Below are 13,807 nucleotides of genomic sequence, written 5' to 3'. Positions count from 1 at the left end.
AGCAGCAGTTTTAGTAGTAGTCAGTATGCATAATGACTTTAAATGTATGGAATTATTTTTCTGTATTTTACTGAATAATACTTTTGTTGGTTTCTGTTAAAAATAAACATGTTTCAAAAATCTATTTTTGAACGCTGTTTAAAAGATTTAAAAATGTTGAAAACCCTAGCCTATATCATTTTGTTTCTAATAGTTGTATCACAATTTATTATTCATTTAATATTCTGTAACACATGATGGATCCAAAAACCACCACCAATATTTCGTATTTGTTTTTTTACATAATGGGCTTATACCAGAGATTGTATCACCTCAGCCTTTAAGAGGCAAAGACGCAAAGCACCACATACTCCCTCTAGATGGCACCATGTCCTAAGTGACAAGAGGCCTCGCCTCCGCGCTTATCTGTGGGAGGGTGCTGTCCACGCTGCTGCTATAATCATCTGCTAGACATTCACCTCTTAGTTGGACTGAAAATCTGTTTCCAGTTCCATAAACTAAGCGACTCCCACAGATACAATGGTACAAAACACATCACTGCCTCGTCACCAAGATTAAGAGAGATACATGTAAATTTAAAAAGGAGCCAATCTGCAGAACACAAAGTCACAACACTTTAGTAATTACATGTTTTATTTCAGTAAAATAAATCAATTAAAAATGGACACAAGTTTAAATATATTGAAAGAAACTAACTGTAATGAGATCATGCAAGACTGTAATGTCTTTTAGTCCCCACGTAACATCTGCAGTGGATTGAACCAGTATAAATGACTTGTAGAAAATAATAGCTGTGCTACTGAAACAAGTGCCACTCTGAATGGTGGCGTTTTCACAGGGCATCTCTCATTGCACAGAGTACATGTCTAAATTCCTCATGAGACAAAGGAAGTTGCCACTTTAGAGGGATTTTACAACAATTTCCAAATACAGTTACACTGCGTTGACCTCATTTGTTCTCTAAAGCACATCATTCTTAGTGTTTTGTCAATCTTGCTACTGTGTGCTGCTGTTCTCCTGTATTGAAACTCCAATCAGTGACAAAATCTTAGCTTGAAAATACAGACAATTGTTAGTGTTCTTGTAATTTACTTTTTGCGATACGGGGTCATTAATATTTGCTTGAAAATTTTTGCTTGTAATACTAAGTCCTGCACATGTGCAGTGGTGGCAAATCAGTACTGGAAAAGTCAGATTCCCCAACTATAATACATGAAAAAACCTTATAAGAGTTGTGTGCAATTGTGCTTCAGTCCTAACAACACATTATACTTGCACCATGTACTTATACATTACAGATTACTGCTTACAGTAATACTTCTATTACTGCACATCAGTCTGGGTGTGAACTTAAAACTTTATAAAACCAAAACACCAAACAGCATTGCATTCTGTGGACGTCAGAAATCACACTGACTCAGGTGTTAGTGTAATGACCATAGATATAAATACTTTTATATTTATGGCATGTCCTTGTTTCTGGCATAAATATTTTCACAATAAGAGCCTAGACCGACTGACCCTAAACACACAACATGGTATAAACCCAAACCTGTTGTAAAAGACACAACAGGGTGCTTATTACATGCTCTGATCATCTTCTGCTCTCACATGTGACCTTGCAAACATAAAACTTAGAACTCTACCTGCTCAGACTTCAGGTTCACAGACTTTTATGAGACCCAGCAAAGTGCAAAGATTCAACAAGACACTGAAGATACAGTTTTCAATCATGCCTCAGTTAATTTCCTCGACTTCTGAAGAGTGTTAGCCTCATGAGGAGGTTAATGGTGATGGTGAGAGGACTGAACATCACACACAGTGTTGTCAACACACATTATAACACCTTTTTTTATGAAAGTTAATTGACATAGCTGATAGAATATCTCATGACTCATCTCCAGCGATTTATAAAAACTTCAACACACATGGCTGTAGTATTCTTGTTTCATGAACTCGTGACATGAGTTTGAAAATAAATGAGCTCTAATAACTGGGGTGGGGTAACAGAAAAATGGCTGTTGTGGGTTATCATTTTTGTTTCTCATTTTTCCACTGAACAAATTAAGTCTGAAACATGGCCCTGACCCATACTACGTACTATGAAGTGTACAATTTTGTAAGTTGAGACACACAAACTGGTGTTTGTCTGATTTGTACTGAAGACACATAGTTCAAGCTGTGCACCAAACAGCAATCCGACTGCTGAGTTGAAACAGCACAATTTTAAGAAATGTTGACTTTATTACTTTTTTTCACGCAAAATGTCCTAGTTTTTGAACTGCTGTCAAACACTTCTAGGTATACCATGCAGGATTCTTGGATAGTGTTTGTAAACAGACTCCAGTGAAAATGAAGATCATCGTAAAAGCCAACCTGAGATTCACTCTCATTTGGCGTTTCCCCTCACTATATTTGCATTTTTGAGTGTAAAAGACTCATTTAAGTTGCCTGAATTAGTTTGTCCTTGTTTTTTACTCTGCTGTTTTTTTTTTTAGAAGATTCTGTTGCTGTGTTTTTGTGCTGCCTCTCCCTTATTTGTCCATCTACACAGCTGTCCCGCATCAGCCTTGTTAGTCCTTCCCTGCTCCTCAGTTTCTCCCAGCCAATCAGCTCGCTGCCTGTTCTCCTGCCTAATCACCTCATTTCCCTCACTTGAGCTCCTCCACCATTTCTCTCCACCTGCAATTCATCCCCTCGTCAAGACTAGTTTGTATTTCATTTATCATTTCAGTCTTTGTTGGATCATTGATTTGTCAGATTTTCAGTGTGCTGTTTCCATCATTGTAATACAAAGTGATCAAATCAAATTCCTGTCGCCTGCCTTCTCTTGCATTTGGGTCCACATCAGGTGACACCAAAGCCCCGACCTCGCCACAGTGCTGTGGGGGTACATGCCCAAAAAACTATTCTGAACCCAGAAAATAGAAAATACAGGCAGAGTGCAGAGTCTCTGCAGGAAAATACACTTCCACACAGTTCAAGGGGGTAATAATGGATGATTCTGCGTGAGTCTACACATTGTTTTTATAGAAATCCTGCATAATATACCTTGTCATTTTAGTACTGATTCTTAAGTGAACTTCATTTTGTCATTTTCCGATTAAAACACAAAATAAGCTTACAGTGTGTATTTGGAATACAGCTCTAAACATACACGACTGCAGTCCTTTCTAAATTACTATTTGTGCTTTTTTCAACACCAAATTTGGAAGTACTTTTAATCCAACAATTGAATCCCAAAAATTAAGTACACTACATGATACATAGTGTACCATTTTCTATGTAAGTACACAATAAATATGTATTTTCCGCCTCAATAAATTATACAAGATGTGTTCAACACATCAGTCAAACTGTGAATCTAGTTTTAGACTTTAAAATCAAACGTCTCATGGATTTATGATGTCCACATGTTTTAAAAAAAACAGCTCCTCTGTCTCCTGTGTGCAATTCATTGTGAGAACATTATCAGTCACATAAATGATCATCCATACTGTGCTTGTTTCATTGTTTAAACCACCACTGAGCTGATTATATTCAAGATGTGATGACACTTTGGCCCTCTATTGATGTGTGATGTTACTATGTTACTGTGCTTAGTGTAGATGAGGATTTGGAACGCAGCTTGTGCTTTTGTTTTTCGCAGGATCACTGAAGTTTCATTTTTTTTTCTCCCTTCAAAAATCGCTTAACTTGCTTGTATTACACAAAAAGGCTGACCAACATTGAGGGTAAACAATGGAGCAATCAAACACTCCCTCCACAGTTTTGTTTTCTTGTTTTGTCAGCAAACAGCCGGGTTGCGTCTGTCAGTTTGGTAAAATACCTTTACGTTGCTGAATCCAAGAATGGATTCACGCTCTTGTAGCACCACTCTGTAACTCTTTATCCTCTCCTCCCTGTCAGCCATCATCACCTCTAAACAAACAGAAAACAAACAGTCTTATTCAAAATCTACTTCACAAACAATGATCTGGATCTACACAGAGATGCATTTATACATATAGAATCTTTAAAGAAGTCAAACTGTTTTCTCTTCAATGCTGTTTTACTTTAGATTATTTTATCGTACTGACCACGCTGCTAGATCCATTTTGTGCTCTGCAGAGGCTGTAGACGCTCCCCCCAGGGCTCATGTTTCATATCAGTTAGTGTGCTATGCTAAAGATAAGCAATGGGCAGTCAACACCAGATTTTTTTTTTTCATTACGAACAATAACACAGTGCACATCACTCGACTGAAAGAGGAATGCTGACAAGATGCTCTGGCCTGATGTGGGTTTTTTTTCTCCCATGATTCATCCGGAGTAATTGAGCATGTGTGGAAAAGCATGTGCTGGTGTGTGTGTGCTGTGTGGGAGTGTGTGTGGCTTTACGTATTTAAGAGAGCACCATTTTAAGACAAATTCTCTTTAGAGAAAACAGTCACCTTTAGATCAGCATGTCAAACATCTGAACCAAAAAAAATGTCTTATTTGTGCTATGAGAGCTGTGCCCCAGTCGTATGTCACTGCAGGTGATAGTCTTGGTGTTCCTGGAGGTCCCTCTGGGAAATTTTGAGATTAGGTGTGTGAAGTTTGTCGCTCCTTTCGGTCACAACTCAGGCACACTGAACACTCAAGGGGAGATGGAGATGTCGAGGGTGGTGTGAGATGGTGATCAGACAAAAACTGTTTCTGAGTTAAACATCAAGGTTGAAAGGGTGTGGTTTGTGCGTTCGGTGGGTCAGTCGCTTCACGACGCCTCTGTCACACGGTTCCATTCTCCTGCCTGGGCTTGTGGGTTGTTGTGCGAGCGGGCGTGCTCAGGGAGGGGGCCAAGGTGCAGAGGAAGCCAGCCAGCAATGTGAGACCGAGGCCCCCCCAGGCACAAAACATGGACCAGCCATAGCCATGGCTAATGTCCTCAGGGAGGCCGTACATGTAGCGGGGGTAGCGGGATAACTCAAAGTTGATTCCTGCCACACATGTGCACAAGGAGATGATGCAGCATGTTCCTGTGTGAGCAGAGGAGACAAACAGTGACTTAAAGGGATATCGCACCGATTTTCAACCAGCTTTTTATCAAAACAATGTGCGATATTATTTATAGATGAACTGTGGTAAACTTACTTCCATCTAACCAGTGCCCAGATATCCCTCTTGCCCCCCGGTGAAAATCCTCCAAACGACATAATTTATATCATTTGAACGAGTTTCGCTTGCTCTGGGGCTGTTGCTTAAACTACAGGCTGTACTTACGCATTTTAGTATTGCCCGCCACGAACCATGCTGCCACCATCATGTACTCAAAGAACTAAGCTGCACTGATCAAATACAAACCAAGATTCTGTTATTGAGTTGCATATTTCTCACCTCAAATGTCTGTCCGAGCGCCATTGTTTCATACAGACAGGTCCACATTATGTCAGGCACATAGCATTCTGGTAATTGTAGGTTTTCCACCTCTTGAATAAAAGTACCCTTTTTCTCAGTTTTCTCTGGCCATGTAGCACCAATTTCAAAAGTATTTGCGTCTTTCTACGGCAGAGACAGCCTAGTTTTATGTGAGGGCCTTCTTTATATTGGAGAAATACTAAATTCCTACATGTACTGTGCATGTTACTGCAGGACAGGAGTCTTGTTACTGCAGATGATTGATCTACTATCTCACGTTTAGCCAGAGAAGCTCTCAGCTGTCACCAAATAAATACAGAAATTGAATACAAATTGGATTTTGTCTGCATGTTTGTGTGTCGATGTGGCCATATGTGCTCTCACAGTACCTCCCATGAGAAAGAGTAGCCCAGCTACATATTGCATGAGGTCATGCTGCTGGCAGCATCCCAGCACTCCAATGATCCAGCCAAAGAGAATGATGGACACAGCCATGCCCACAAAGCCGGCCGTCATTCTTCTTAGATCTGCAGGCAAAGGCAGAAACGTCACTGCCGAAACTGAAGAGTGTAGCTGAAGACTCTTGTTTAAATTGTTGTATACTAATTTTGCATTGCGTTAGAATCTAGAATCTGTTGTCTTCAAATCACCAGAGCATGAAGTTGCGAGGGGGATGAGTAGGTTTATTATGCAATTATGTGTATGTTTCTATGAATTGTTTGCTGAAAAATGTTTTTTAGTTATGCTTTTAAGGCCTGTCAGACCTGATGGACACTGGAATGTTTTTGATCTATCAGATAATTGGAAAATGATTATAACATTTCTTTAATTGTATTGTCAGTAGGAAAATGTGTGATCCTTTAAATGCACTAGTGGGTTTTTTTTATTATTTGAATGTTAAAGAACTAAATGACCCAAATCCAGTCTTTATAGACTTGCTTTTGTGTGCTGTCTTCTTTTTATTTATTTTATTTATTTATATCATCCCATTTGCTGTTTTAAAGATGCTTTATTATTATGGTTATTATTGTTACTGTTATAATTAAAAGAAATTTGTATTTTCTTTGTTTTCTGAAAAAAGCGGTATAGGGAAAAAGGAAAGACAATCCTTGTAACAAACCTCAAATTAAACCCAACTAAATATTCTTTTTTTTTTAAAATTAGAAACTTTAGTCTTCATGTATAATGAAATTAATACTAGATCATGATAACAACTTTATTAATTAATTATTGATTAATTAAGTGTACTAAGTGTTTGTACATTAAGTGTATACATTTAACACAGTCTCCATTATCCCTAAAGTCAGTACCAGTTAGCTTTACCCTGAAAATATACAATAGAGGATAAAATCTTCATGGATGACAATGATATAAACAGTCATGAGTATAGAGATATTTGTAGCTTACAGTTGTGGTATCCATAAATACTACTACGAATATGAATAACAGCTCAGATAAGGTTTTGGTACAGCATGTTCAAAACAGACCATATCAAAGCACATTCACAACAACACTGGATTAAAAAAAAAAAAAAAAAAGGTTTCAAAACTGAAAATCATACTGATGCAATCCAAGGTCAAACAACTCCCTTACCCCCTCGCTTTGAACAAGGATATCATGTAAGAAATACAAGCCTATCCAAGTGTTTTAAGTAGAAATTTGAAAGACGACATTGATCTGTCAGATGTAATGCCCTCAGATAAGCCACTCTTAAGCTAATGGCTTCCTAACAGTGATGAGCTGATATTGACAACCTCAGGTCATGAGTCTAGACACAGCACAGAAGGGCTTTTAAGGTCAGTGATATATATTCAGGAGCAAGATGTAGTATAATCTTTAAAAAAATTCAGAAATTAACAGGTTATGAGTGTAAAGAAGCAAACGCTATTGTAATATAGACTCTTTTTTGTTTTGGTTTAGGTAAACAACCTGGCTGCTGTAAGTGTAGATGAGATATTTATGAGGGACTGAAGAGAATGAAGGCACAGGGAGGTAATGGCATGAATTTTTTCACTAGTTTGACTGTAAAAAAAACAAACAAATAAACTGGCAAGTCTTTGAAGGGGTAAATTTAAAATATAATAGCAGTTTTGATTTATTCTTAAAATTTCCCAAACATCCCAGAATGCCAGCGGTAGAGACATGTTTGTGAATAATGTTATAAAATAGAAATATGTGCAATGAAAAAAAGAAAGGTCCCAAAAATTGTGCCTTGAGGAACATCAAATTTCATATAGCCAACTAAATAAATGACAAGCTTGTCTAAAGGATAACATTTTAAAATATTTTTTGAATAAAGTGACTTAAAATTGAGCTTGGAGTATTATGAAATGGTTGATTGTGGATTTTCTCAACCTTTTCTCTTCCTTGTTTTCTCTATTTATTACTAAATGTGACTTTATTCGTTGAATGAAATAGTAGAATCATGAGGCCAAACACTGAATGTTGATAAATACAAAATTTGCAAAAAGTAGATAATCGGTGACTAAACTAACAAGTCCAACCAACATAAAGACAAACATAAACTTTCAGACTTACGGAGTGCATGCCACTCATCCTGTCGTATGGTCTTTGTGATGTTGATGGGTAAATTGCGTGGTAGGATGGACGAAGAGTAGTGATACTTGACTGGGGTACATCTTTGAATAATTCCTGACAAGAAAATAAAAAGAATATGATGGAGACAATTATTACCGGAGCACAAATATCTTTAATACAAGTATAGAGAAGTAACAAAGAAGAAAATTTGGTATAAATATCATTCAGAACCTTTGCCCAACTTGTAGGATTGTGAAATAATATACAGACATTATAGAAAAACTTCATATTCACTTTACACCCTCACTTTTAATTTACTGAGGTTGCTTTATTAACCTTGTGTTCCTAGCCACTCCTACACTGTTATTAAGGGGGGAGGAGAAAAAAATATGAATTATTCTACTGAAGGCTACATAAAGAATCTTAACTGTTGTCACTTCAAGTGAATCTACTTATATTGACTTAACTGTCAGTGCAGTAAACTGCGTTTAAACTAAGCATTCAGAGCTCAATATATTCAAAATACATATACAAGTATTTTAGTCAAGCAGCTACAATGTATATAAAGACATCCAACAAGCTGAACCTTCTCCAATGTGGCAAACATTGACTCCCGGTTAGAATTTCTTTAGCGTTCATTGTTCAGAGTTTTTATGAACCAGAGCCAAATTTTCACAGAGGTCTCATCCTCTCCAAAACAAACAGACCCAGTGATTTAAAACGCTGCCCACAATGAATAAAGCAGTTTCATGTTACAAGTGTTTCTCCTATGCTGTTTGGCATATGGCAGATGAGCCACTAGCTGGTCTTTTTGCTCACCATTTTCTCCAACTACTTAAGATCCAGACATTCAGAAAGTTTTTACTGTTTTTCAGGTGATTATACACTAAAGAAAAAATACTTCTTATATTATATTCCCTTTCTGCCAATATATCCCCTACACCCTACACAATAGACCTTTGACTAACTGAACATTTTAGGGAAGACCAGGTTTTTTCTACTTCACATATGTAACCGGCTACAACCACAGGAGATGTCTTTCTTTGATAATGGGAGCTTAATGATGTGAGAATACAATTTTAAATTCCCATAGCTGTAAAAGCTTTTGTCAAACTTCATTAATCTCAAATTTTTCCTTCTGGTAGTCAGATTTGTGATCTCCATACTTTGATCTGAATCTTCTTTGTTAAAGCACCGAGGCTGCCATTACAATATCACAGCAGCATTTTAGTCCAAATATTTCATGTTTTGCAGACGGACTGATGTATAGAAAAGCCAACATCTGGTGCCAAATTGCAGCCTGCTGCTTCGTTTAGGCACCTGTGGTATTCTGTTGTACATCTAGAGCCTAAACCACATCATTAGTGTTATTAGTTTGTCATCACTTTTATGATGACTGAGAAATTCTAACTAGGTGAAGGCTTCAAGTAAGCCCAGTGGGTTTTCTGCATCCCCATGCACTGTATTATATTTGTTGTTTTGTCATTTTGTGTATTCAAAATCACGCCAAAAAACCCTAACAAAACACAAAGAAACAAAAACCTGATGTGTGAAATGGAAAGCACTGTATCCCAAACACCATTTACTGTCAACATGACATAAGTACATCACATCTAAAAAGCTTCAGCAGCACTTTTATTAAGACTCCAGATTCCCGTACCAAGCTGCTTTGAATGCAGTTGTGAAACATGTTGTAAAAAAAAAAATCACTTCAGTTAAGACTCCTCCACTGTCACAATTCTAAAGAAATTATGTTTTTAAGTTACTTTAACAGAGAAAATAGTGGCTACCTGATAAAATTGTAAATGCCCTGCACAGCTGTGGTAGATCCACACAGGTGATTTCAGTTATTTTGCCTGATTAGAGCTCCTCTCAGGACCGTGCTTGATTGACAGCTCCCTGACTTTCCTGTTGGCTTTGTAGTTCATATTGGGTTGAGACAAAGTATGCCTTTTTAAGTCTCACTGGTACACTGAGTTTGGTGACTTGATTTGATTCCCAGCATTTCTCTGCTCCCCTTTAATCTGAGCAGACGTCTAATCAGCCAAAATAAGTGAAAACACCTGTGTGGGTGTAAAAGGCCTAATGAAATACCACTCAGAGATCAACACTCACTGGCACTCTGCGGTATACGTGAAACGTGTTCAAAACTTAATGCGTTATTTTAACACTTTACTAGTGAGTCCACACCAGCAGCATTTGTTATTTTCCTGACATCAACACTGTGATCACTGAAACTTTAAGCATGACTAAACAAACAGCAGACACCTTTTTTACCTGTGCATGAGGACATATTTCTTAACAGAGTTTTGTAAACTGCATTGCTGTAAATATATTCTTAAAGTATAGTAGTCTGGCTGTTGTAATGTGCTCTTAAACGAACAAGCATAAACTATTATGTTGTTGAATTATGTACATTTGTGTCACTTTGGCAGGTGTGCCAGATCTAATAATGTGAAAATATATCTACTCTGTAGTGAACATGCAAATGACAGAGGGAGGCACATTTATTAGTTATTAACCTTTAAAAATAATCTGTAAAAACAGTAGTCTACTAACATGTGATCAGCAGAAATCAATACCTATGTTGGGCCTAAACATGATTATGGAAAAGGATTTAATCTGATTTTAGTAATTAGACGAGGCTCAGTAAACTGATGAATGTAATGTGTTCATTTACAGTAGATTGCCTATAGCACAGCAACAAATATTACCTGTGGGAAGCTTGTGATTTACATTTTTAGTTTACAGTTAGGGGTGGGCGATACATTGATATTATATCAAGTCATGATATGAGACTAGGTATCATCTTAGATTTTGGATGTCGTAATGTCGTAAATGTTGTATTTTCAATGTTTTAAAGGGGCATTACAATAAAGTGATTTCATTTTCTTAACTTACCAGACTGTTCAAGCTGTTCTATTTATCCACACAGTCATTATATTAATATTGCTGATGATTATTTCTCAAAACTCTCTTTCTGTAAATAGGTTTTTAAAGCACCAATAATCCACATGGCAATATTGTTGCAATATCGATACTGAAGGATTTGTTTAAAATTATTGTGATATCTGATTTTCTCCATATCGCCCAGCCCCACTCACACTATCTTTAAGAAACAGTTAATTATTTTTAGACTGTATGCAGTCAGGATTAATAACACTACAAAATAAAACTTGAAAAACAGGACTAAATCCACACCTTTCTCAGACATGTCAACAAAAACAGTAAGATAAGACACTTCATAAAGTTTTTATGTGTTACAGAAGTATCAGATTCATGTGGTCAGACCATAAAGAGTGTTGGACTGAGGGTCAATCAAACAAAAAACAAGACTGTGTTGTCATTGTAAAAACTGTATATAAATACATTTTATACATTTTAAGTGTTTGTTGGTTTGTGGTTATATATTTCGGTTCAGTTTTCCAAGAGGAATGCACATAATAAAGAATAAACATCAAAGCATTGAGCTAGGAGGGAAACGAAAGGAAAAACAAAAGTATAGATTGAGAAGGTGTAGGCTGAAGTTTAAGTTGATTAAATCTGCCCTTTTTATTTACCACACACTTATGAGTAACTCATTTAATACTAAATTTATGAATGCAAAAGAAAAAAACCCAAAACATACATAAAAGACAATATTAACAAAAAGACAAAAAAAGGAACTACTCTACACTGATGTCAGTATATTATGATTTTAGAAAACCTGAAAGCATAACACTGTGGATGGTTCTATTCCAGAGCCTTGTGTGTTATTTATTCTTTTTAATGGCATTATTCATTATTTTCAAGCAGATAAAGTGGTGTATTCTCAGACTTGATGGATTTACATGATGTTTTGGACATTTTCTAGAGTCACCGCTTAAAAGGAAAAACTGTCACTGGGCTGATTTTCAGTATACTGATGTCTACTTTGACAGCAGTAATCACAACAACAGCTCGTGACACCCCTGTTTTTCTGCACAGAGTGGTTCCCTTCTTTGTGCATCTCCTCAGATTTGGGATCCTCCTCTAAATCAGGTACATAAATGAATGAGGCCTGAAATATGGCTTCTCATTGTTGCTCAGTGAGGAGGGCTGTGCATTATGTTTTTGTCTTGTGTGGGCCAAAACTCAAATCAAATATATCAATGATTCGGCTTGTTTGCAGAGTAAAATCACATTTTAAGACATGAATCTTTGCAAGATGTTGCTCACAGACAGAGAATAGAGGAGCAGCCATTATCTAAGAGAGAGACTCAGCAAAAGGGGGGTTCACTCAGCACCATGGACAGGGAAAATCCCAGAAAAACAAAAGCCTCTATTTAAAAAAAACCCCCACAGGTTTATCTAATTTTATAATCTTCAAAATGTAAAAATCAGACACACACTGAAGTGAGAGGAGACAGTGGGCCTCTGTGCCATCCTGTTTGTGTCAGGCTAGGTGTGAGCTCATCGCTGAGCATCACGGCCTGGTGCACACAAGAAAAGCCAGACAGCTCGTGTTTACCTTTGTAAATAAGGTCCTCGGTCTCCAGGTCGAAGCCCTCCCGGTGACACTTCCTCCACAGCCCGGAGATGGTGGAGTTAAACTGCCGGCTGCAGTGGGACTCCATGGCAGACGCGGCGGCCAGAAAGTGGCGCTTCCCCCTGATGAGAGCTCCAGCATCTGGGCCGTTACCTTTCCTCTCCAGGCTCTTTGGAGGCATCTGGAGGGGGAGGTTGTGGTTGGAAATGTAGATGTAGCCCGGGTCGTTTCGCTTGTTGGCATAGTTTTTACACCTCTCCCGATGTCTCCTCGCGTCGGTCTCGTACCAATAATCGGTGCAAATCGCCATGGCGAGCAGCCCGAGCGCACAGAAAGCCAAGAAGAGCCCCGTGCCTGTTAATATTTTCATAGCGGCCATCTTCCCCGCTCGATGGAGAGCCCAAACAGTCGCAAGAAGGTTCCTCCGTGGCCGTGGTGGTACCGCGTGAAACGGATCACGACGGCACTCACAGCCTCGCGCAGCCCTGCACGAGGAGCATGATGGTGCAAGGCCAGCGTCGTCTGGACTGGATGCTGCGGTCTATTGTTGTGGTGCCCGGTGGATGCAATGTTGTTCCCACCATCTGTTATGGTACAGGAGGAGAGGGGATGGATGGCGACCAACGCTGTGAGGAGGAGGCAGGGGCAGTGATGTAGTTGCGCTCTCTCTCCTCCAGGTTGGTGCGGGATGGGGAGACAGGAAAGTGCTGCTCTGTTGTGGGGGAGTGGTCATTTGTGATGCTTGGATGGTCCCGTTTTGGATCTGGTAAACATGTTAAACACAGGTGCAGTGGGGGGACCTTTTAATCATATGCAAATCACCTTTTCCATCAATTATTATTTATTTTCTTAACTTGAATGTTCATAAAGAGCAGCAAGTGATGAGTTTTAATGTTCCTAATCCTGGTGATTTAATTGTTGTGTTTATATTATTGTTGATGTGTCAATTAACCCCTTGAGCAACAAGCAACTTAACAACACATGTCAAAACATAGCAAGAATTTAGTTAAAAGTTATAGGAAAATTAGCTGAAAATAAGAAAAACAAACAAATAAAGAAACTATATATATATATATATATCAACCGCAAGAAAATGGCCTGGAGAAGGGCAGAAAATAAAAAAGTATATACTTTCTTTCTGTAACTAAATATGTAACTGTGATTATAAACATAGTTTTCTGGACATCCCCACAGTTTTCAACAGTTTTCAAATAATTCTCCCTCCTTTTTTAAAACTAATTTTAATTTTTTGCAATTAACAGGACACTTCTTGCCAAGTTGCTCATTGCTTTTCCCCCCATGATTTTGAAAAAAAGTCAAACCATTTTTCTCAAGTTTCAAAGATTTAAATAGCTTGTGAAAGATGTCTGAACGCAGCCCAAGA

The 13,807-nt window shown here is 38.0% G+C and overlaps 1 protein-coding gene across 2 annotated transcripts; it reads right to left on the bottom strand.

The window, feature by feature from the left end:
• Window positions 1-671: 671 nt before the first annotated feature.
• tmem276b (transmembrane protein 276b) lies at window positions 672-13,132 on the bottom strand. Of its 2 annotated transcripts, XM_042484402.1 has the most exons (4): window positions 12,406-13,132; window positions 7,917-8,030; window positions 5,768-5,905; window positions 672-4,999 (listed from the first exon to the last, which is right to left on the bottom strand). In XM_042484402.1, exons 1-4 carry the CDS (start codon window positions 12,800-12,802, stop codon window positions 4,752-4,754), a joined length of 897 nt encoding a protein of 298 aa, XP_042340336.1. In that variant the 5' UTR covers window positions 12,803-13,132; the 3' UTR covers window positions 672-4,751. The 2 variants fall into 2 exon arrangements, with proteins under 2 accessions (XP_042340336.1, XP_042341125.1); XM_042485191.1 differs by lacking the exon at window positions 5,768-5,905.
• Between the last annotated feature and the right edge of the window lie 675 nt (window positions 13,133-13,807).

This window comes from Plectropomus leopardus, chromosome 1 (assembly GCF_008729295.1).
Source record: "Plectropomus leopardus isolate mb chromosome 1, YSFRI_Pleo_2.0, whole genome shotgun sequence".
NCBI classification, from domain to species: domain Eukaryota; kingdom Metazoa; phylum Chordata; class Actinopteri; order Perciformes; family Serranidae; genus Plectropomus; species Plectropomus leopardus.
This window is presented reverse-complemented; position numbering and strand designations above follow the sequence as displayed.